Source organism: Microtus pennsylvanicus, chromosome 11 (assembly GCF_037038515.1).
Source record: "Microtus pennsylvanicus isolate mMicPen1 chromosome 11, mMicPen1.hap1, whole genome shotgun sequence".
NCBI classification, from domain to species: Eukaryota; Metazoa; Chordata; class Mammalia; order Rodentia; family Cricetidae; genus Microtus; species Microtus pennsylvanicus.
In genome coordinates this window covers 74897586-74921619 of record NC_134589.1, presented here as the reverse complement: position 1 = coordinate 74921619, position 24034 = coordinate 74897586, and the positions used below count along the sequence as shown (strand labels likewise).

At 48.2% G+C, this 24034-nt stretch overlaps 1 protein-coding gene across 1 annotated transcript in view; it reads left to right on the top strand.

Moving 5' to 3' along the window:
* Adam19 (ADAM metallopeptidase domain 19) overlaps positions 1 to 24034 on the top strand; it is an 85945-nt gene that overhangs the window by 55480 nt on the left and 6431 nt on the right. Inside the window, exons 8-21 of the mRNA XM_075992855.1 lie at positions 324 to 395; positions 4008 to 4174; positions 5757 to 5841; positions 7085 to 7224; positions 9662 to 9839; positions 11107 to 11196; positions 14264 to 14459; positions 16885 to 16993; positions 18524 to 18737; positions 19386 to 19463; positions 19572 to 19680; positions 20888 to 21026; positions 21794 to 21878; positions 22144 to 22368. Coding sequence (XP_075848970.1) covers positions 324 to 395; positions 4008 to 4174; positions 5757 to 5841; positions 7085 to 7224; positions 9662 to 9839; positions 11107 to 11196; positions 14264 to 14459; positions 16885 to 16993; positions 18524 to 18737; positions 19386 to 19463; positions 19572 to 19680; positions 20888 to 21026; positions 21794 to 21878; positions 22144 to 22368 — 1887 coding nt within the window. The remainder of the gene's footprint in view (positions 1 to 323; positions 396 to 4007; positions 4175 to 5756; positions 5842 to 7084; positions 7225 to 9661; positions 9840 to 11106; positions 11197 to 14263; positions 14460 to 16884; positions 16994 to 18523; positions 18738 to 19385; positions 19464 to 19571; positions 19681 to 20887; positions 21027 to 21793; positions 21879 to 22143; positions 22369 to 24034) is intronic.

Here is a 24034-nt window from a genome sequence, read left to right as displayed (position 1 = left end):
GGGGTCATGAACAAGGCGAGAGACCAGTCGGTCCCTCTTCTGACTAAGCAGTTAGCCAGAGGCCTTGTAACTCAAAGCACAGGAAAACAGGACTTACCTGAAGGGCTGCAGGACAATAACTGGGTCCACCCCATGTGCTGTCTTGAGCTTGGTGATGGAGGTGCCAAGCGGGATCTCTGTCAGGTCCTACCCTTGGTGAACTGTGGGAAGCACCATTGCCTAAAAATGCTTGCACGCCAAAGACAGGAGGGTAAGAGCACATACGGGTCCCAGAATGGTCCTTGGATGAGAGCCGTGGGAGGGTCTCACCTGGTTCTGTTTAGTTTCAGAAGAATCGGCGTGACCAGGATGCCACCAAACACAAGCTCATGGAGATCGCCAACTATGTCGATAAGGTGAGACCAGGTGTGCTCTCTGGGGGAGGTAGTGGCACCTGAGACGGTCTGCAGGACAGGAGGTCACACCTCATTGCTGAATTGGGCACCCCCAGCAGGTCCTTGAAGGGGTGCTCGGTGCCACAGCTGCCGGGGAGGGGAGCACGGCAGAACCCTGACTGGAAAGCAACTTCTTTGGGTTGAGTGTTGGGGTTTTGTTGGTTTGTATGGGTGTTTGGGGGTTTTGTTTTGCTTTGTTTTAATTTATAAAGTACAAGCATTGGCTTCACTCAGTGGCTTTCAGTTATTTTTATGGTTTTCTGATGGAATCTGTAAGAATGAGATCTTATGCCCCTGCCCATGGAGAGATCAGATGGAGCAGGCGGCAGTAAACAGCAGCCAGACCCTCAGCCCTGTCCCTCTGACCTTCCTCACATCTGAAGTGGCTCTTGAGGAACTTCGGGCGGGCGAGGAAGAGCCTAATTTAGGAAGGCTTTGAGGATGTGTGTCAGAGTTCCTTCTAGGTGAAAGCCTAGCATTCCTTTGACTTAGGAGGGGTTGAAGTAGGTCAGGCCCAGAAGGTACATAGAACCTTTAAAAGTCAGGGTGCCGTCTGTCTGGAGCTGTTATGTGAAACGGTCTGAGGATCCCCTCTTCTGGGAAGACTACAAATGGCTGTTTCTGTGGTCAGGATCGTTGATAATATACACTTAGGAAATTAGCAGAGGTTTGAGCTGCACTAAACAGGACAATCTCAGACCTGGAAGGATTCTATGTAAAAGCAAGTTCCATCCCAAGAGCGCAGAGAAGGGAACATGGCCGTGAGAGCTCTTCTTCACAGTTTAACAGTGTGGACTTTAAAAAGTAGACCTCGGTGTGCGCTTTGGTTACGTGCCTCCTTTCGAGGGCTGGAGAAGGGGCGGTATTGATAATTGAACCCAGGGCTTCATGCATCCAAGGCAGATGCTCTGCCACTGACCTTGGGTCACAGGTCTCTCTGAGGCTCTGATAACCATTTCAGGACACTGTAGAACTTGAAGGCTTAAAACTCTTGGCCTGCTAGAAGTTCTGGGTCCCAGCCGCTGGCCTGGAGAGACGGCTTAGCCATTGACCCATAAAAGTTTTGAACATTCAGGGCTGAAAAATGCAAATTTGGTCACTGTGAAGTCATTAAACCGAAAGTTCTCAGCCTTGTACTCCACCTCCCCCCACCCCCACCCCCTCGTCCTCATCAGCTGTGGAAACAGGCCGCTGGCATGTAACAGGTGAAAGTCTTTCCCTAGAGGGAAAGATTCTAGGGGCATAGTAGGGGCCTAGATCCAGCTCCTACCTCAGCAGCAATGGCATCTCGATGATCATATATCCAGATTAACATCTGGGAAAGTGTGTTTTCCCCAGGAGGTGGAGGGGAGACTACAGGAAGCTGGTCATTCTGCCACCTGTGTATCAGCCATTGTCCTGGAGGCCAGGGAGCTGGAGGGCTTGGCTGGCTGGCTTTAGGAATTTTCCTCCTGTACTGGGTGGTGAGAACCTACCTCTAGGCACTGATGGAAAATGGAAGTGGTATGTTGGTAAACACATCAAACAAACAAACAAACAAACAAACCCAAAACAGCAGCAACCAAAGTGAAAGATGTAGGACAGAAGGTAGCTGCAGACCGCAGGTGCTGGAGGAAGCCCAGCGCCTTGCTGGATGGTCCATGCGTAGATGCCTCTAACTTCCCTCCTAGCACACGAGGTTAATTGCTCCCAGGAGGGTGAGGCACATGAGCGAGCGCCTCTGCAACTTGCTGAGCCAGCTCCTGGGCTTGAACATCGTGGCACTAAAACTGGAAGGGAGACACCCATGTGCTGAATCAGGAGCTCAATCCACAGCCTTTTCCCTTAACTGTAAGCAAAGCCAAGTTCACTTCCCTAAAACACTCCTTAGTGAAGCCAATCCAGATGCTTTGGGCTTTCTATAAGGATTGATGTGGCACAAGATGCAATCAGGAGCCCATCTCGGCTGCAGTCCCTTAGGGGCAAGTGAAGGATGGAGATGTATGTGTGTGTATGTATAGGTATATTATGGTATATATAGTATATAGATCGTGTGCTATATGATCCCAGCTCTCCCGCAGCAGATGGTCACAAGGGCCCTGAAGGTATAATCTCACTTCATCCTGGCTCCAGAGTCTTCCTGCTGAGACGCTGGGCGAATTTCTTAACTTCTCTAAGCCCGAGTCCTTGCCTTGCTCAAGAAAAGTGCCTGATACACAGTGGTGCCCCAGTTATTATTTTTAGCTGAGGACACCTCCCCCTTTTGATTGATGTAATCTGTCCTTTTGTGGCCTCTGTGTACACGAGAGTTTTTTCCCCCCTGTTGTTTTTGGCGTGATATATAAAGTGCCTGCTAGGCAGGCATAAGGAGCTGCTGTCCCAGCACCCACGATGGCATTGCGCCTGTAACCGTGTAGCTGGTGGGGGAGTTAGGGGACAGAGACAGGTCCCTCCCTGGACCTTACAAGCCAGCCAGACTGAATCAATGAGCTCCTTGTTTAGTGAGAGACCCTGTCTCAGTGATGTGGGGAGAGTAATGGCAGAAGGCCCAACCCCGACCTTTGGGCTCCACGTGTACATGCGCGCACACAGGACACATGTACATACAACATACACAGTCACTGACTCAGTAGCGTCAAGGTCGGATCATTAAAGAACCCCTTGATGGGTGGGGTTTTTTTCCCCTCCTTTCTCTTCTTACCTCAGTGTTTTCTAAGGCAAGATACTCCAGTTTGGGCACCAGAATGCATCTCTCTGAAGATCTTACTTGCTTCTTCCTGGAGCCAGTGGCAGGAGACTGACCCCAGTGGCAGGAGTGACCCCAGTGGCAGGAGACTGACCCCAGTGGCAGGAGTGACCCCAGTGGCAGGAGACTGACCCCAGTGGCAGGAGTGACCCCAGTAGCAGGAGACTGACCCCAGTGGCAGGAGACTGACCCCAGTGGCAGGAGTGACCCCAGTGGCAGGAGTGACCCCAGTGGCAGGAGACTGACCCCAGTGGCAGGAGTGACCCCAGTGGCAGGAGACTGACCCCAGTGGCAGGAGTGACCCCAGTGGCAGGAGACTGACCCCAGTGGCAGGAGACTGACCCCAGTGGCAGGAGACTGACCCCAGTGGCAGGAGTGACCCCAGTGGCAGGAGTGACCCCAGTGGCAGGAGTGACCCCAGTGGCAGGAGACTGACCCCAGTGGCAGGAGTGACCCCAGTGGCAGGAGACTGACCCCAGTGGCAGGAGACTGACCCCAGTGGCAGGAGACTGACCCCAGTGGCAGGAGACTGACCCCAGTGGCAGGAGACTGACCCCAGTGGCAGGAGTGACCCCAGTGGCAGGAGACTGACCCCAGTGGCAGGAGTGACCCCAGTGGCAGGAGTGACCCCAGTGGCAGGAGACTGACCCCAGTGGCAGGAGACTGACCCCAGTGGCAGGAGTGACCCCAGTGGCAGGAGTGACCCCAGTGGCAGGAGTGACCCCAGTGGCAGGAGACTGACCCCAGTGGCAGGAGTGACCCCAGTGGCAGCACAGTGACCCTAGTGGCTGTGCTCTGAGCTCCTAGTCTGGGCAGTGAGAGGACCTGGCCCTTCTGTGTCTTGGCAGTTTTACCGATCCTTAAACATCCGGATTGCTCTCGTGGGCTTGGAGGTGTGGACGCACGGGGATAAGTGTGAAGTCTCCGAGAACCCGTACTCTACCCTCTGGTCCTTTCTTAGCTGGAGGCGCAAGCTGCTTGCCCAGAAGAGCCACGACAATGCGCAGCTCATCACGTGAGTAGGCCTTTTCTGGTGGTGGTGCATCAGCTTTGGCTGCAGAAGGGGTACTCTGCCGGCCGTGGGGTACGAAGTTCACCCAGTCTTTCCCCAGGGGGGAGAATCAGTTGTGCAAGAGCTCCCTTGCTCCCTGGCTAATTAACCAGGCATTTTTCAGACCCAGCACGCCTTGCGAAAATGTTAAAAAGTCTAAGAATGATAACAGTCCTCTGACGTGTTTCCCACCCGTGTGAGAAAATGAGCTTCACCCATAATCAGCTGAGGCACACGTGACTGTCTACTAGGGCCGTGGATGACTCCTGGTCACAGCTGACAGCCTGCCACAAACGTTCTTCTAGCGAATCAGCTACCCCCACCACTATCACAGGGTGCAGGCCCCCAGCTCCTTCTCATGCTTCTCCAAACGTCTCAGGGCTGAGTGCCTGGGGAGGGCCAAGTGGCAGACTGTAGGACCCTCATGGGAAGGCTTGGTGGGAGGAAGCTCTGGCCAAGGGCTGTGTTGAGTTTTCAACTGCTTCCGAGAGAACAGAATACAGCCCCTCAAAGGGGGTCGGGATATACCGATGTTGGCCTTCCAGGGTAATGTGAGGTGGCCATACCAAAACTCCCGTAGATAATGAGCCTTTGCTCCTTTCCCTTGAACACAGCCGAGTCAACAGTCATTCCAACCCTAATACCTTAATTTACCCTCTCATAGCAACTGGGATTGCCAATATTTACTTGTCCCTAAAACCTGAGTGGTCACTTAAGGACCGTCCACTCACTGAGCGAGTCCTTGTTTACGGAGACATTTGGCCTGAACTCTAGAACACCTTGAATCTGTTTACAGTAGGCTTCTCCAGAAAGGAGTGTTAGTTTGTAAAATGACAAGTGGGGCTTCATTCACCATCTAGGAAGCAGGCGTTCATCAGACATCCATTTATTCCTCCTTGCCTGCTCTGCTTGGGTGCCAAAGAGAGAGGGATATGTTAAACTGGGGGTGAGGGGGCGAAGCTGGCTGCTGACATGTTAGGACCGTCACTGAAGAGCAGAGGCGGAAGCAGCTCAGGCCTCCCCCAGCTGTGGTTTGTGAGGCTCCCAGAGAGATGCAGCTGTTTCCTTGGCCCGTGTGTGATTTGAGGACTGAAACATCAACTCCACAGCTGCTTCCCAACTTCCCAGCTTTTGCCTGATGACACATGCCACCGGTTTCCTGGGCCCCTGGTCACCGGTGGACGTGAACGTGATTCACTGGGGCACCGCAGCCTGTGCTCCACCCTTTCCCTGTACTCCCGCCCCTGACCCCTCTTTGTGAATCAAGAATGGGGCACAGCTGGTCAGGCCCTGCCTTCTTCCTTTCGGAGTCTTTGGGCACATTGTGAGGGCAAAGTGACCTTTCTTCTGTGCTACCGAGGGAACGACTGAGAGGAAATAAGAGGTGTGGTACCCTAAAAGTTGTCCAGTTGGCTGGTTACCAGACTCACCCCTTTGGGAATAATCTGGGAATGTCAGTGGGGTCAGTGCACAGCGGGGCAGCCTGTCCCAGGGGAGCAACTCTCTCAGCCCTCACCTGAAATCCCTATCTTTTTCCTTCCTGCAGGGGCAGGTCCTTTCAAGGTACTACCATTGGCCTGGCCCCACTCATGGCCATGTGCTCTGTGTACCAGTCTGGAGGTGTTAGCATGGTGAGTCTCAGACCATACACTGGTACTGCACACGGGGACAGTGACTCTCAAGACAGGAGGCCAGCTTTGAAAAACCAACTTAAAGTGCATTAAAAAGAGCAAATATTTCCAATGAAGTTATCAGGTCCCAAGGATGCTAAATTTTCATTCATCCTAGATTATATTGGTTTTTAAGCAATTGTATAAACAGACAGACCTCTAGATCTCTCGTGTACTATTCCACACCAGGGACTGGAGGAGTGAGAGTGGGGACCCGGGGGGTGGGGTGGGGGGTGGGACAGAGTTCGGGTCTCGAGTCCTCGGGTATTGCGTTGTGAAATGAACACCTGTCTCAAGAGTCACAGTTAGGAAATTTCTGTCTTTTGAAAGTCTGACTCAGCGAGAGTAGGGGTTTTGTTTTGCTTGTTTGGCTATATAGCTGTGGCTGGCCTGGAAATCACTGGGTAGACCAGGCTGGCCTCAGTCTTGCTATCTATCTGAAGGTGACCTTGAAGTTTGGTTCTTCCTGATTCCAACTCTAGGTGCTGGGACGAAAGGCCCGCACCACCTTGCCTGGTATAAATACCCTTTTCGCTGCTTTTGTTCCCCTGGTTGGTTTTTTGAGGTGGGCCCAAACAGCCTGGGCTCAAATGGTCCTCCTGCCTCAGCCTCTCTATAGGTTTGCATCAGTACAATAGCTCTACTTATGTTATGCCATAGCTCTGTTCTTTATGGTTTTTTTTTTAAGTTTTTTTTGTTTTGATGATTAAGGTCTCACACTGTGCCAGGTTGTGCATGGGGTGCTCTCAGAGAACAGTGAACCAGGTGTTGCTACTGTTCAACTCAGGGTGCTGTTCCAGGGCTGCATCAACAGGGCATTCACAGTCTGCAACTTGAAAGAACACAGGAAACACAGTCTTTTGAGCATGTAATTTCCTGGTGAAGACAGTGGCTTTAGACTCATTAATAGCAAGTTTTAGAGTGAGAGCCAGTGTGCTCAACATTAGGGCAATCAGTGGAAGCTATCAGGCTCAGGTAACGAAAGGGTGTGCAAGCCAGGCGGTGGTGCACGCCTTTAATACCACCACTTGGGAGGCAGATGCAGGATGATCTCTGAGTTCGAGGTCAGCCTGGTCTACAGAGTGAGTGCCAGTACAGTCAGGTCTACACAGAGAAACCCTGTCTCAAAACAAAACCAAATGGGGACAGGGTAGGCAGAGCAGGAATAAAACCCTGACCTTGAATTGAAATCTTTTCTGAACAGGACCACTCCGAGAATGCCATTGGCGTGGCTTCCACGGTGGCCCATGAGATTGGCCACAACTTTGGCATGAGCCATGATTCTGCACATTGCTGTTCTGCCAGCGCAGCCGATGGCGGGTGCATCATGGCAGCTGCCACTGGGTGAGTCAACCAGAAGGATGATGTTGGGGGAGGGGAAGAGTGAAGTGAGAGATACCAGGTCAGCGTGACCCAAGTCGTCCTCCTAGATGGCCCCAGTGAAAATTTTAAACTGTTGATGAAGACATTTAGATGAAGTAGGCAAGTGTGTTGTGGGACACTAAGTTCCTCCAAGCAGGTTGGTGCTGGTTGATCACTAGATTGAGTTAGTTTGTTGTAGTTTTCAGTTTTCAGTAATAAAATTGGCCTCAACACACTTTTTTTTTTGAGTGCACATGAGAGAGTGTCTTGCCCAATCTGATCTTCAATTTGTGAATGTAAGCACTCTGCCCACCCCAGTCATCCAATGTCTGGGGCTTTAAGTATGTGCTACCACACCCATATGCCCAGTTCTTCAGGAAGTCTCTTAGTTAAGGTTTTCATTGCTGTGAAGAGACACCATGACCATGGCAACTCTTAAGAAACCATTTGATTGGGGTTGGCTCAATTATGGTTTTAGAGGTTCAGTTCAGTATCTTTATGATAGGAAGCATGGTGGTGTGCAGGTAGATCATGGAGCTGAGAGTCCTACAACTTGCAGGCAACAGGAAGTGGACTGACAGTTACACTAAGGGAAGCTTGAGCAAAAGAGACCTCAAAGCCCGCCCCCACAGTGACACACTTCCTCCAACAAGGCCATACCTCCTAATGGTGACACTCCTTTGGGGGCCATTTTCTTTCAAACCACCATAGGAAGCTTCATGAGACCCTATTTTGATCAGAACCACAAAGCTTGGTCCTTCCATGCCTTTGTGGTCCGTGTTGCTGGATCCCAGGCCTCTTTGGGAACTCTGTATTGTACAGAACAAGAGGAGAAGGGGGCAGCCGCCCATTCCTCAGGGAACCCATGAAGAATATGAGCAAGGCCACTGAGTCTGCAGCAGATTTTCTAAACCATAGCTTTTTCTCATGTCTGTCCTCAGCTCTCATCATGGCGTTCTTTAGAACTCAGGCCACTCCCCAGAAGGCATTGTGGTAGAATTCTTATTCTCTTCCTGCATTCCAAACCACTGTGGTCTGCTTATACTTTCTAGAGAAAGATGGTTCAATGCAGCTTTCTTGTTTGCAGCATTAGTGTTTACTCCTCACTTCTTGGCTGCTGTGACCCCCAAAAAAATGATGGGGGCGTGTGGGTTACAACTCCATGGGCATATTCAAATTCCTTTGAGTTCATCGTGAAGTCCACCCCTTTCTTCGCCAATCCCAATAGAGCAGTGGCTCTCAACCTTCCTAACGCTGCGACCCTTTAATACAGTTCCTCATGTTGTGGAAACCCCCAAACATACAGTTCTTTTATTGCTACTTTATAATTGTAATGTTGCTTCTGTTATAAATTATAATGTAAATATCTGATATGCAGGCTATCTGATGTCTGACCCCAAAGGGGTCACAACCTACAGAACTACAGCAGTAGACAAATGGCTGACAGTTGTATTCATTATGACTCTCATCTGTTTTTAGGTTATCCACACATTGTAGGTTAATGATGAGATGAGTAGCAAGTTCCTTGGGGCATACTGTCGTACTGGAGGAAGCCTTCAGTGTTAACCTTTAGTTGGTGAGAATTAAGGGCAGCCTTACTGGGGTCTCTGTCCAGAGAGCCATGTGGTGACGTAGCAGTTTCTCCATATTTATAGCTTGTTCTGTGTGTGCAGTTGTGTGATTTTCCTACCCATGCCTACGATGATTTTAATTTATAAAGCAGGCACTTGGTAAGAGGTTAAAACCATGAACTCAAACTAGACCATTTAAAACAGTGACGATAATAATCGTTACTTGACACTTAGGACTTGTCCATTTCCAGAAGTTTCTGTTTAATATTTTCTGATCACTGTTGACTATGGGTAACCAAAACCATGGCCAGCAAAGCTGCAGGTAAGGGACCTGCTGCACTTTAGGTTTGTTTCCATAGCAGCAGGTGACTTGGGAGCTTCTGTACGCACTCTGGTGATGGAGAGCTCACATATATGTATTAGTCAATGGGATTTGCTTATCTGGAGAACAGAGATCAGCCCTTTAGCCCATAAGTAAATGAAACCCATGATCTCGGGCTTTCTGGTTCTGTTTTTTTGTCGTGAGAAAATTGAGCTGGCTGGTGTTCTGTTCTGCTCTCAGTATGGAAACCTGTCTTAATGTACTTATTGTCCTTTACTTACTCTAGTTCCCTCGTGGGAAGGACGGATATTGCTGTTCTGTTTCTTAACTTCCATTTTTCATTTGTAATAAGAAAAATGTAACCACATGGCATGCTTATCATTTCGTGATTCAGGATAAAAGAACTCTTAAGTTCATGAATTGATGAGTGTCCTGGGGCAGAAGGCATGGGTAGGGCTTTTATTTAGGTGGAGTTAGCTTCCTGGATGGCAGAATGGTGAGCTCATGCCCCCTTGTTCTCTGACAGGCACCCTTTCCCCAAAGTCTTCAGCTGGTGCAACAGGAGGGAGCTGGACAGGTACCTGCAGTCAGGAGGCGGGATGTGTCTCTCCAACATGCCAGACACTCGGACGCTGTACGGAGGCCGGCGGTGTGGCAATGGGTACCTGGAAGACGGCGAAGAGTGCGACTGTGGGGAGGAGGAGGTGAGCGTGGGGGCCTGGCTAGAGAGAGGGGAGACCCTGCATTGTTGTCAGGGCTTCAGGCCATCGGAAGGACAGCGTGCCAGATCACTTCCTAGTTGCCAGCATTTCCTACACATGGCGACCACAGACCGTTTGTGTGTAAGATGTAGGCAGTCTCCAGGTGGATGGTCTCTCTGGCCTCTGCTGCTGTGGGCAATGGCTCAAGCCACAGACCTCCCCAGAGGAGCCCCAGGTGGTGTCTTTGGCCCTCCAGCTGCCCTGAGTTTACTCTGGAGGCCTGAATATACACAGCCGGAGGAGAGCGTGAAGCTCACACAGATGAGCGCAGTGAGAAGCCTAAAGATGCCAAGCTCGCACGGTCACGGTTTAGCCTGGAGAAGAGAAGCGGGGAAAGGGAAGCCGAGGAAGGAGAAGCAGACTCATGGATGGGTCTTTCCTCCTTTGGAATGAGTGTGGAATGCACACCCCCAGCTCTGTCATTTTTATCAGAAACATGTTTCTCTGGAAAAAAAAAAGCAGAACTAGATTGTTTCGCCTCTGTTTTTTGAAGGATGAGAAAATGTTAACCCTTGCTTGACAGCTGGTGAACAGTAGGTGATGTTGTGGCTGCGATACTTGAGGGGTCAGTATGATCTCTATGTCGAGAGGTTCTTTTGGTTTTTCTACATGCATTTATTTTGTGTGTGTGCACGCATGCATGTGCATGCGTATGTAGGTCAGAGAATAACACCAGAGAAGTTGCTTTCCTTTCCTCCTTTCACCATGTGGAGCCCAGGGATCAAACTCAGGCTGCCAGGCTTGGCGGCGAGTGTCTTCGCCCACTGGGCCATCTTCTGGCCTTGTTTTTAAAACATAACCCTGTAACTTTCAGAGTGAAGGGACTAGTGAAAGACTGGGAAACATGGACTAAAAGCAAGGATCCGCCCTAGTCCTTCAGAGGGAGCTCTGTTAGGAACCGTGCTGATGGGAGGATTTTGCAGGCTCAGTGTGACCTCATAATTAGAGGATATAATACCTACCCAGAATAGTCCCATCTACCACACAGTCCCATCTAAGCTGTGGTTTCTCTAAGGAGGGTGCACCTGTGTCTCTTCTCTGGCAAATACTCATTACCTTCATGAGATCCTGCCAAGTGATGTTCTAGGGAGCAGAAAACACGGCAGGGCAGGCAGGCTGGGGCTGGAGATGGCAAGGGCGCCCCCTGCTGGACTGTGACTCTTGCCCTGTTGCTGCAGAGGCCAAAAGCTATCTGTTGTTACCTCCCCAGGAATGTAAAAACCCTTGCTGCAATGCCTCCAACTGCACTCTGAAGGAAGGGGCCGAGTGTGCCCATGGGTCCTGCTGTCACCAGTGTAAGGTAAGTGCCGTCTCCCCCTGCCTCGGGCTCTGAGATGACAGGCTAGTGGGTGATGACTCTGTTTGGGAGAATAGCCCGTGGTAGAATCTGTGCTGTTGGGTTTTTTTTTTCCTCTTTTGGCTCTTTGGTGGGGAGGGGCATGCGCCACCCAGCTCTCAAATAAATACACATGGAGACTTATTATTATTTATAAATGCCTTAGCATGGGTTGTTTCTTGCCAGTTTTTCTTCACTAATACCATCTACCTTTTGCCTCTGGGCATTTACCTTTCTCTATAATCCATATATGTTTTCTTTCCTTCTTATTCCATGTCTGGCCGTGTGACTGGGTGCCTGGCCCCTTCTTTCCTCGCTCCTTCGTCCTCTCCTCCCAGATTTCTCCTCTGTTTTATTCTCTCTGCCTGCCAGCTCCACCTATCCTTTCTCCTGCCCAGCTATCGGCCGTTCAGCGCTTTATTAGACCGTCAGGTGTTTTAGACAGGCAAAGTAACACAGCTTCACTAAGTTAAACAAATGCAACAGAAAAGAATACAGCACATTTTTGCATCATTAAATAATGTTCCACAGTATAAACAAATGTAACACATCTTAAAATAATATTCCACAGCCCTGTGTTTTCATGCTCAAGGACCTGGGTTCAACCCCAGCATTGAGAGGATGGGAAAGGAGAGAGAGAGAGAGAGAGAGAGAGAGAGAGAGAGAGAGAGAGAGAGAGAGAGAGAGAGAGAGAGAGAGATTGTTACGTATTTGGAACTGAGAATGTCCCTTCAACTAAACCTACTGTTTTTCCACCCTGGACCTCCTTGTGTTTAAATCACATAAATACATACATACATATGTATATGTGTATTTATATAAGATTAAGATATATATCTTTTTATTTTGAAACAAGATCTCTCTCAATTATTCAGGGTGACCTTGAACATACTCTGGAGTCCAGGCCAGTTCTGACATCACCTCCCAGGAGGGATTGTAGGCCTTAGCCACCAGGCCCAGCTGGCTTCATTTTTATTTAAACACATTAAAAAGAAAATCGTGATTTTGATTAACATCAGTGGCTATCATGGTAGATGTCAAGCTCCAGGCTGAGAATTTTACACAGGTTTTCTGAGTCAAATCTTCATAGATGGCTCGTGAAGCAAATTTTATTGCCTTCATTTTTAAGGGCAGGAAACCTGGGTCATTAGGACACGGGCGACATAGTCAAGGGTTCCATCAGGGCGAGAACCCAGTTCTCCCTGACTTTGGAACCCACATTCCTGATATCCATGCAGAAAATAATTTATTGCTATTAATGATCACATAGCACTGAATAAGAGAACTTTTTAAATCTAAATCTGATCATTCAAAAAGTTCCAAAATGGAAAAAAATGATAAGTTTTAGTGACAAAATCTGACCCAAATGGATATGAGACTAATTATTGTCTTTATGAAGAAATTATTTCATAAGGTAATTATTTTAATTTCACCTTAATGTTGACTATAAAGCTTATCTTAGGCTTTGCTGGGTTATATAATACACATATAGCAGCAAATATATTTATAATTATACACATCTATTCATATACATTGCATTGTTAGACATATATGTATATATACACACACATATACACACTATTATTCATGTACATATGCATTGTTAGACATATATATATGTATATATATAAACACACACATACACACACTATTAATGATATTTGTACCTCTGAGTTCTCTTATTAACCTAAAATCTGGACTCTAGAGGAGTTTCAGAATAGAGATGCGGCCTGTCCCGCCCTCAGATTACCGAGTGCACATTGTGTAGTTGAGTGTGTGTATGGACTGAGGCTTCTCCTCTTTGCACTGGCCTTCCTCACACAAGCCCGCTAGCAGAGGGGCCTGCCTGCTTTTTCTCCCGAGAAGAGCTTCTGGGTAGCATGGTCTCCGGGATCAAGGGAGGGCTTTGCTCTGAGTCACAGGTGTCGATTTGGACATCATCTGTTTGACCTGGCAGCCCCAGAGAGGCTGTGCTGGGTTGAGTCCTTCGAGTCTCAGAGGAAGGCTGGAGAATAAGCATGAGGTGACCTTTTACCCGGCTCCCATGTGTCAGATGGAGCCTCACAAAGGCTTCCTTGACTTCCAGCCCTGCCTGTGTGAATTCTGGCACTTCACCAACCATCTGAGGTCTCAGCTGTCTGTCTGCAGACTGGCATGAGTACTAAACACTCTGCCGGGGGAAGCCGAAGTCAAAGCTTTTAAATTGTTTTTTTTTTTTATTGTTTTCCCAAATGTGCTGTTGTTCGATTCTTTAATCTGCAGAAGAGGATAAGTAGCTGTATCTGTTTCACGGATATTGTGAGGTCAGATGACCTAAGTGTTTGGACAGCACTCAGCCTCACGCTTGGCCTAGCAGCGGGGATGTATTGCTGATGAAGAGTTTGGAGTCGCAAGCTTAGTGTGGCGAGACATGTCTTAGTACTCCAGAGGCTACGGCAGGAGGATTGCCATGATGTCAAGGCCAGTCTGCGCTCGATAATGAGTTGAGGCTAGTTTCAAGAACAAACCGTGAAGGCTGTAAATTGAAAATTCACACACATGCCAGTCTTCTGTGTGTGAGTATGTGCGTGTGTGCGTGGGCATATGTGCGCATATCAGGGCACAGATCTGCCACTTACCACGAGACTCTGAGCATTGTGTTTCACTTCTTTATATAGGACTGCCCCTCAAACTAAATGAGGTCCCAATGACACTTAGGTGAAGATGCATAAAGGTACTATAATTGCCCAGGCACGAAATAAACTATAAATTGTTACGTACATATTATTTCTTGCCTGCTTCCTAAGACTGCTGTGAAAAGTTAGTGAGCTGCGTTTGCCTTTGTGGGTACAGTTTCAAAGGTGCTCAGTCACTATTCATACCAGAAGGCCAATGACGGCCTGAGCTAATGAAGCCATGTGCTAATAGGTGCTGTGATATCAAGGTAATGGAAAATTGTGATCCGTGGATGAGAGGCTGAGGAGCTCTTGGCTGAGAGGGTTGTGGGACAGGGAAGATATGACTGCATTGCTTTTCTTGTTCTCCAACTCAGCTGGTGGCTCCTGGAACCCCGTGTCGTGAGCAGGTGCGGCAGTGTGACCTCCCCGAGTTCTGCACTGGCAAGTCTCCCCACTGCCCCACCAACTTCTACCAGATGGACGGCACCCCCTGCGAGGGCGGCCAGGCCTACTGCTACAATGGCATGTGCCTGACTTACCAGGAGCAGTGCCAGCAGCTTTGGGGACCTGGTAAGGACCCTGCTGGAGAGCTTGTTGCCTTCCACCCACCGCTTCTGAGCCAGTCTCCCCCCTGACCACTTAGCATGGCCTAGAACCTTGGCTTCAGAGCATCTTCAAATACCACCTCTTATCCTCTTAGCTCAAGGGAGACATCCAGGGGCAGTCAGGTGACAGGATTCTTCCTAGTCCCTTGAGGCTATTGGATAGCAGTACCCTCCCTTACACACACCAATGAAGTGGAAATGGAGACTAAAAGAAAATGCAAATGACCCTTAAGCTACAAAAGATGCTTAACCTCAGCCATATTAAAGGAAAATAAATTGTAGCTACCATTAAATGGAGTTTTTCATGTATCAGATCACAAAGACGGCAAGTGATATAATAATAGCAACACCTATCATAATATGGTATTGTAGAGGATATGAAGAAACAGACCACTGGAGAAAGCAGTTTAGAGATAGCAGAACTTTTAATGTACTTACTGGCCCCAGTAGTTATATTAGGCTTAATTTGTTTCCACTCACCCTTTTACATGGCATGGGATATATGAGGATATAAAAATAGACATATACAGTAAACACTTATTGATAATAAATCATAAGGTAATTTATTATAAAATAATCTTTCACATATATTTAGTTTTGCCAGCGCAAATTTACACTTTAATCAATGAGTATCCTTGTTTGCTTTTTATATAAAGAATTAAATCTTGGCTAAATGGTTGATGGTACAGGTCGTAGAGGGTCTTCAGCACTTCTTAGAATTGATCGATATCATGATTTTAACCATTGTCAGCGATAGGAACACCGACTCACATCAATATGTGGGACAAAAATTGTAGAAATAAGTCTATGGTTTTACCAGAAATTGTTGAAAATTCTGTTTTAACCCCAAATCATGAATCATTTAGTAATTTTTATTTTTAGTTTTTGAGATACGGTCTCACTGTGTATTGATTGCCTGCTGGCCTAAAATGTACTATGTAGTCCAGGCTGGCCTTCAATGCTCAGAGATCCACCTGCCTATGCCTCTCAAGTGCTGGGATTAAAGGCATGCACCACACTCGGCTAGGATTATTGTTTGATTACTTGTTTTGTTTTGTTTTTTTTTTGCTTTTTTTTTTTTAAGAAACTCAAGTCTGCCACTCAAGCAGCAGTTTTACAAATCAAACCATCTAACAAAATGCAAACACTAATCTGGTGCTTAACTGCTGAGGTATAATAGTAGGGAAAACATTAAGACTTTGTTTTCCCTGATTAACCCGCTGCACAAGAGACAGCAAGCCAGCAGTACAAACACGGCCATTCATGATATAAAGTAGCCTCACGTCTGAGCTGAGGGATTTCAGTGCCATTCATTGGCTGTGTGCAAAGTGTGCAAGTGTGTTGGGAACCATAGATGCCGTGAAGTCACATGATGTAGTATGGATAAGCTCTGCCAGAAACACCTTGGATTCATTACACGTTCTGTTTTTAATTAATTGTGGTCACATTCAGAAACTCGTTACTGTTGCCCATTTTCTGAGCCCCTCTCCCAAGATCCAGGTATGGGACTCCATCTGCCACCATTTCCAGGAGCTGGGAACTAAGAGGACTTAGAAACAGCCTCCAATTGTGCTTGGGGATGGGTGTGAAGATGTTTTCGAAGATGTTTATTGTACTGTTGCCAGTTGTAGCAACAGTGTCCTAGGTGCCCTGTAGTATCAGCCAATTAAAAGTAGCCCAGTTGAGTCATGCAATGAATGCCGTGTTGCTGAGTTCCGTGTCCTGAATATGATCACCCCTGCAACAAACTGAGTCACAACACAAAATGCAGAACAGAAAGAGAGAAGATGCTTCCACTGTTTGTTGCATTCTCTCAAGAAGATGCCCCAGAATCGAATATAAGGGATGCAGAAGATAAAGAAGATAGCCGGGCGGTGCTGGTGGTACACACCTTTAATTCCAGCACTTGGGAGGCAGAGACAGGCGAATCTCTGTGAGTTTGAGGCCAGCCTGGTCTACAAGAGCTAGTTCCAGGACAGGCCCCAAAGCTACAGAGAAACCCTGTCTCAAAAAAAAAAAAAAAACACCATAATTTTTTTCCTAGAAAACACACAGCTAAAGATTGTTGGTTTTCTATGATACAGGAGAGAGAAAACAGGGCAAATTATAAAGAAAAAATTCCAAAGATATGGTTTAGCTCTTTAATGTTTTGGACATGGATTATTAATCTTTTGAAGACCTTAAACAGGACAGCCCTTCTTCATTAGCAAGCAAGCTTAACATGCAACTATCATAGGTACACGTTTTCAATGAAGTGTTAAAACCAATCTAAAATCATTTGCCTGAAACAGTCTTGGTGAATATAGAAGTATCATATTACCTGAGGCTAGCCCTGCCGCTGGGAGCCTCTGGCAGGCTTGCTCACTGACAGATGTTTCTTGCACACCTAGGAGCCCGGCCTGCCCTCGATCTCTGCTTTGAGCGGGTGAATGCAGCTGGAGACACCTATGGAAACTGTGGCAAGGGCTTGAATGGCAAATACAGGAAGTGCAGCCCCAGGTGAGGACCATGGGAGAAAAGAGTGACCAAGTGATCCGAGCTCTGTTCTCTTCACTCCCACCTGGCTTGGTGTGGCTGGCCCTTTTAAACAAGCCAGTGAGATCCTGTATCTGTTCTCTCTCTGTTGTTTGATAATACATGGTCCAGTTGGCCCTAGGGAAGTAATAAAGAAGTGTGTGTAGCATTGCTTCTTAGGACGTTGAGCAAGGTTGCTTTGGGGGACTCTCAGAGCAGGGCAGGATAGCTGGACGCGGTGGCACAGGCCTTTAATCCCAGTATTCAGAGGCAGGTGCGGGCAAATCTCTGTGAGTTTGAGACCAGCTTAGTCTACAAAGCAAGTTCCAGGACACTCAGAGCTGTTATACAGAGAAACCCTGTCAAAAAAAGGGGGGGGGGCAGGGCAGAAGATGGCCCTTTTGGACCATTTTTGCAGAGTGCTAAGATTATGGCCTGTTCTTTGATTCATCCCTAGTTCATTCATCTCTGATTCATTCATCCCAGGCACCCACTGACCCATCTTTTACCTACTCACTTTCCCACTGCCTTTGCAGATTTATCACATGCAAGATGTATATTGAGTGTCTAGAGCAGTGATTCTCACCTTCCTAATGCTGCGACCTTTTAATAGTTCTTTGTGTTGTGGTGACCCCAACAAGAAAATTATTTTTGTTGTGACTTCATGAATTGTAACGGAAATACTTGTTTTCTGATGGTCTTAGGTGATGCCTGGGAAAGGGTCATGTGACCCCCAAAGGGATCACGACCCACAGGTTGAAAAACACTGGTCTAGAGCATTATGATAATCAGTGTAATAGTTAATAGCTTGGGGTGGTTTTCCCAAGAAGTTCTTTGGTTGAGTTCTATAGCAGATATCTACATGAACAGGGTGAGGAGTCACACTGGTGTGTAAAGAAGTGTTTTATGTAGAGAGGTTAGAGAAAAACTGACAGTTGACAAGCCGATAAATACAGTAAGCTGCAATTTGTGGGGACTAGAGGGGAGGGGCCATGAGAAATGAGCATGGCTAGAGGAAGTGGGGTGGATCCTGAGAGACTTAAAGGAGAAGTGGGATGGATCCTGAGAGATTTAAAGGCATTGCTGGAAGAGTTTGGTCTCCTCCTATGGACAGAGCAGTCAGGGGCCTCGGTGTCTGGCAGGTCAGGATAGAAAGAAGGTAGTAACAGGCATGAGTCAGGGAGACTGTAGGAGGGATGGTTGACAGGGAGAGAAATGCTCAATCCCAGGAGCAATGAAGTCAGAGGGAGACCCAGCTCCTCGCTGGAGTGTCTGGGTGAGTGGTTGTGTGATGAACATAAGGTGACAGCCATGACTCATGCCTTGCAGTTATCCTTGAAGCTAGGGCATCTCAAGTTCAGCTCTTGGCCTCGGTCTGAGAGACAAGGAGCTTGCCCCCTCTCTTGGTCTTCCTCGGGTCTCTAAACTGGTTTTTGGCCCTACCCTGCCTAACACTGAAGCTCTGCATCCCCAGCTCCTCCCCAATCTTTGATACTGTCTTCTCTCCCCGCCCAGGGATGCCAAGTGCGGGAAGATCCAGTGTCAGAGCACCCAGGCCCGGCCCCTGGAATCCAATGCCGTATCGATTGACACCACCATCACCTTGAATGGGAGGCGGATCCACTGTCGGGGCACCCATGTCTACCGGGGTCCTGAGGAGGAGGAAGGGGAAGGTGACATGCTGGACCCAGGCCTGGTGATGACTGGGACCAAGTGTGGTCACAACCACGTGAGTCCCTGCCCCAGCCTCCCTCAGAAACTGAGATAGAGACAGAAATTGAGAAGTGTGGGCTTTGGAGGAAGGTACTCGGCTCCCAGAGTAATAACATCGCACCCACAGGTACCCGTCTAGAGGTGCCCACCCATAGACTGCGGATTAGGCATGTAAATGAACTTGCCACTGTCATCTGTATCATTAACCATCACATGAAACAGAAGTAGTCTAAGGGCCAGGGAAACCAAGGAAAATAATGCCGCCCATCTCCTATATGTAATTGTGTTAGTGAAGTTATAAAAACAAAGGAATCCCATGGTACGATACCCAGCACAGAGTAAGTTCTGCCACAATTATTATTTTCAGGCATAAGGCTAAAATTAGTACACGTTCATTTTTGGATAGCAGATAATCAAGATAATACCAGACTGTAAATATGTCCTGATTGTTGAATGTAACATTTTAGCAGTGTTTGCCGTCTTCCCCAATCACAAAGGTGATAGCAGAATTCAATTACGTGCTGCCCTGCCTTTTGGGGCTCTTTGTGTTTATCACTATAATATATCAGTCAAAGAGTTACCTTTTGGGGTTCCCATTCATCCTCAGTACAAGCCTTCCCCATCTCCCTGTGGCTCTACTGATGGCTGCTCTCCCTTTCTGCAGATTTGCTTCGAAGGACAGTGCAGGAACACCTCCTTCTTTGAGACCGAAGGCTGTGGGAAAAAGTGCAATGGTCACGGGGTATGTGTGCAGAAGCCTGGGTTCCTGGACGCTGGTGTCGCAAGGGTGTGTTCTGTGGGAGGTCACCGCTCTCCTAGGTGCTGAACCGTCTGTGGCCCCTCACTCTAGGTCTGCAACAACAACAAGAATTGTCACTGCTTCGCTGGCTGGGCTCCACCGTTCTGTAACACCCCAGGAGATGGCGGTAGCATTGACAGTGGTCCTTTGCCCCCCAAGAGTAAGTGAGATCAATGGAGACCATGGGGATGGGTAATTGATGGTCAGGAGCCACCAACCCGTTGGCATTGAAATATGGCATTGTTGTCTACAAATGTGTTGGGCTGGAGTCGTAGGTACAGTGGAATACTGGGGGCTGTGAGCCATAGGCTGGATTTGCCTGTTGCAAAGTCCAAGTTAAGTTGGCTTCACTCTCTTCATTCTCCAGGGAGGAGCCAAGAAAAAAGAGGCTGAGTCGGAGGAAGTCAGTTGCTCCTGCATGGCTTGGGCTTAGCTGCCTTTTTGTCCTTTTACTGCTAGGAGGGGAAGAGAGATCAAGAGAGACTCTAGGTCTTTGGATAGTCACAGATATTTGCCTGACTAACTAGTAACTAGTCCTTTTAGGGGCACTTGAAATAATCACAGTCCTGGGGTGTACTGTATTGGGTTATTCTGCCTTTTACTAAACAAAGGCTAAGAAATGGGAAAGCAGAGAAGTTTTAAGTTGTATAGTTCTTAGGAGAAGTCTGAGGACCTCTACTCCTGTGGCTTCTAAACTTGGTCTTCGAATAATTGCAAAAGAAATTTTTAAAAAATACAAGGCTAAAACCTGGGTGTGGTAGTTTCCACCTGTAATCCCAGCACTCAAGAGGTTGAGGCAGGAGAATTGCTGCAATTGTGAGGCCAATCTGTGCTGCACAGTGAGTCCCTAGGATACACAGTGAGACTATGTCTTAAAAGACAAACAAAATAACATGTAAAATAGAGTAAAGTGGAGCTTTATTGACCCAAGTTTACTTTGTGTATTTAACTTAATTCATGGAACTGTTGAGGTGGCTTTGGATCCGACTGTGAGGTTGAGGGTCGAGGGTGAGAGTTCTAATCCCAAGGTGTCTGAGCCAGTATTTTCTGGTCACTGGCCTGCATCTGGGAAGATTGTGATGTAGGCTGACTTTATGAAAATCTATTAACTGGAAGCTAATGACAAATGACAGAGTCGGAACTGCTCTGGAGGGTTTTTTTTGTTTTTGTTTTTTTTTTAAGAAAAGCCAGTGGGCTTGACTCTTAAAGCTAGTATTAGTGCCCCCAATAGTATATGATGTATGTGTGTTTAAAATAAGTTGTACAAATGAAAGGGAAACCAACTATCCAAGGAAGAATCGAGACTGTATTGTTTTACCGTAGCCAGGACAGCCTCTAATCCTCTGGCTTGTGCTCTCTTCCGGCAGGCGTGGGCCCTGTGATAGCCGGGGTGTTTTCGGCCTTCTTTATGCTGGCTGTCCTCGTGTTGCTATGCCACTGCTATAGACAGAGCCACAAACTGGGCAAGCCCTCGGCCCTCCCTTTCAAGCTACGGCAGCAGTTCAGGTGGGATGGGCACTATGCCCGCAAGGACTTGGGGGTCCCTTCTAGTCTGCAGAACCCTAGTGGAAGAGTTGGTGGGTTGGTGGTGATGGGTCTAATTCTGGGGAGATGAATGCAGGGGACATGCCACCTTTATCTCTTCTGACCTGCTCTGTCACCATGGCAGACACGGTTAGGTAATGGCTGTAAGTGATTTCTACTGAGTGTGGTCATCACCTATTCTTCTCAATAGAAAGTACCCAGCCCATTCAAATTGGGGTATGACATAAAATCTCCTTGCCTTCCTCCACCTGGTTAATTTGGACCTCATTTTTTAAAGAGCGACAAACTGATGGACAGAGAAGGGGTGGCAAGCTAAAGGCAGTCACAGGAATAGCTAAACATTAACCCGAGAAGACAAATGACTGTTTCATTCAGATATTGATGGAGCATATTCTCAAGAGTCCTATTAAATGTTCTTTGCTGGAAGGGATTTTTTTTTTCTGTCCTGACACCTTCTGGGTCCATGCCTGGGGGCAGGGTTCAGTAATGACCAATGAATTTCTGTCTCCTTACTGAGGAGTAGGGGGCAAGGCCAATCCCTTCTTTGGGTTTCTTCCCTGGTCACGTGTGTACCTATTTATTATTTAGGAGACAGGTTTGAGAGGGTCACCCTAATCTCTCCAGAGGAGGGTTCATTAGGTTTGTCAGTTGGCCTGGGCCAGAGGAGCTCAGTCCACACACAGCCTTGACCGTCTCCCTCCTCCCTGTCCCCTCCTCTTTGTTTCCAGTTGTCCCTTCAGGGTGTCTCAGAGTGGTGGAACTGGCCATGCCAACCCAACTTTCAAGTTGCAGACGCCCCAGGGCAAGCGAAAGGTAAAGGCTTTGCACCACTGAGCTTGATTGGTTTCCTTTGATCTCTGTCAGTCTTTCTAAGAGTTCACGGGTGTCCATGGGATTGGTGATGAAAGCCATTCTATTGGTCTGGGAGACACATCAGTTGGTTCTGAAGCCTGCGATCTGATGGGCTGAATAGGTCAGCGTGTCTGTCCTGCCTTTAAGTGAGACTCTGGTCACCTCATTGAAACACACGCATAGAGAGGCTGCCTCATCTCAGCTGTCCCTTGTCTCCTCCATACAGGTGGCCAACACCCCTGAAACTCTCCGAAAGCCCTCCCATCCTCCTCCCCGGCCCCCTCCAGACTACTTGAGTGTTGAACCCTCACCTGTACCATTGCCAGTACACCTGAACCAGGCTGCCAGGAGCTCCCCGGAAACTAGGGCTCAGGTAGAAAGAAAGGAGTCCACCAGGAGGCCTCCCCCAAGCCGGCCCATGCCCCCTGCACCTAACTGCCTCCTGTCCCAGGTAAGTGCGTTCTCAGCAACCCTGTGCTGGGACATTGCCCATAGCAGGGTGCCTGCAATGAGGGACACTGGGGTGATGTACTGGTTGGATTTGATCATCTTTCCTTTGTACTGGTGAATCAGATGGATTCCAGAAGTTCAGTAGTAAGAGGAAGAAGTTTCTTCCTTGCACAGTCCCTAAACCACATGATGCCTTTTTTCCTATTTGATTCCACCCACTTTGTACCCCAAATTAGCTTCTTTCAGTTCCCTGAGCTCTTGTTCCCTCCAGTTCATTGCAGATGCTGTTTTGACTCATACACATCCATATCCCTTTGCTTGGCCAGCTCCTATTCATCCTCAGTTGTGATTGGAGATAACACTCCTCCTGAGGGGGCTTCTCTAACGCTTACAAGGCTGAACTTAGTGCCCTGTACCTCTCTCATCGTACCCATCCCTGCAAAGTGTACCCACCAGTTAGCTCCCATTCATCAAGGAGTCTCACTAAAGGGTGCACCTGATGCCTTGCTTATCTGAGGGGGGTCTCTGGGAGGCGGCAGGTCTAGACTGGACCCCTCATTTGTAGCTGGTAGTCACAGCTTGGAACCCTCACCCAGTGGCTTGTTTGCTTAGCAGGTCTACTCTGGTCTAAGTGCCCCAGTGGAGACATGGGTATTTCTTGGGCAGTGGCCCAGCGTGGTGGCTTCTAGAACTGTCTGTGTGTTTGGTGTTAGAGGATTCCTTTCTTTTGACATGGTCCAAAGGCGTCCCCAGGGCTGGGCTTCTCTGATCACAGCAACCACAGGGGCAGTGAGGATTTGGTATGGTCCCTAGGGCATGCATGGTTTCATGAGGGTTTTGTATGGTCCCTATGGCATGGGGCAGTGAGGGTTTGGTATGGTCCCTAGGGCATGGTTCCATGAGGGTTTTGTATGATCCCTAGGGCATGGGGCGGTGAGACTTTGGCAGAGCTGAGGGTGTTGGGTTGGGTTCTGTGCTGTGAAGCTGCTGCTTCTAAGTTCCTGGGGGGTGGGGCAGGGATGTGATCTACAAATCCATGTGGGGGAGAGATGCACATTGATGCATCTCGAATTTAGCATACCCAGACTCAGGCCTACCTAATCACTTTAAACACGAATCCGTGACATCGAGATACACATGCTCCTAAATGGGCCTGCTCTGATTATTTTGTAAATTATGACCTTAAACTGAGCGTGCTCAGGGATGCCCACCTTATGGATGCGAATGGACTCTTTGGATAAAGTTGCCTTGCTGCCACCTGTGGAGGGGACGTAGTTTAGCGAATCCTCACCATGTTCTCCTTGCTTGCAGCAGGTTATTGGCCTCTGCTCTGCTTCTTCACTCACCAAGAATCAGGTTATGGCATTAGACTGGCTGCTTTGGGAGGCCCAGTGCTGGGAGACCCAGGGCAGACCTGATCAGGCTCCTGTGCAGATAACAACCACCAAGGGCTCACTTGGCAGTTTCCCAACTGGGACCTACACCCACACCCCACTGTCTTTCCCTGAAAAGCCTGAGTTCTCTGGCGCAGTCTAGGTTCCCTCAGAAAGGGTAGAGCTGGTGTGTGAGTTTTTGGTCTCAGACATTTTTGACTTCTCTAGCTTCACTTTTTGCTCCGAGAAGTCATTCTTGTGTGGAAACCAACTCTGCATTGTGTCTGCTTCCTG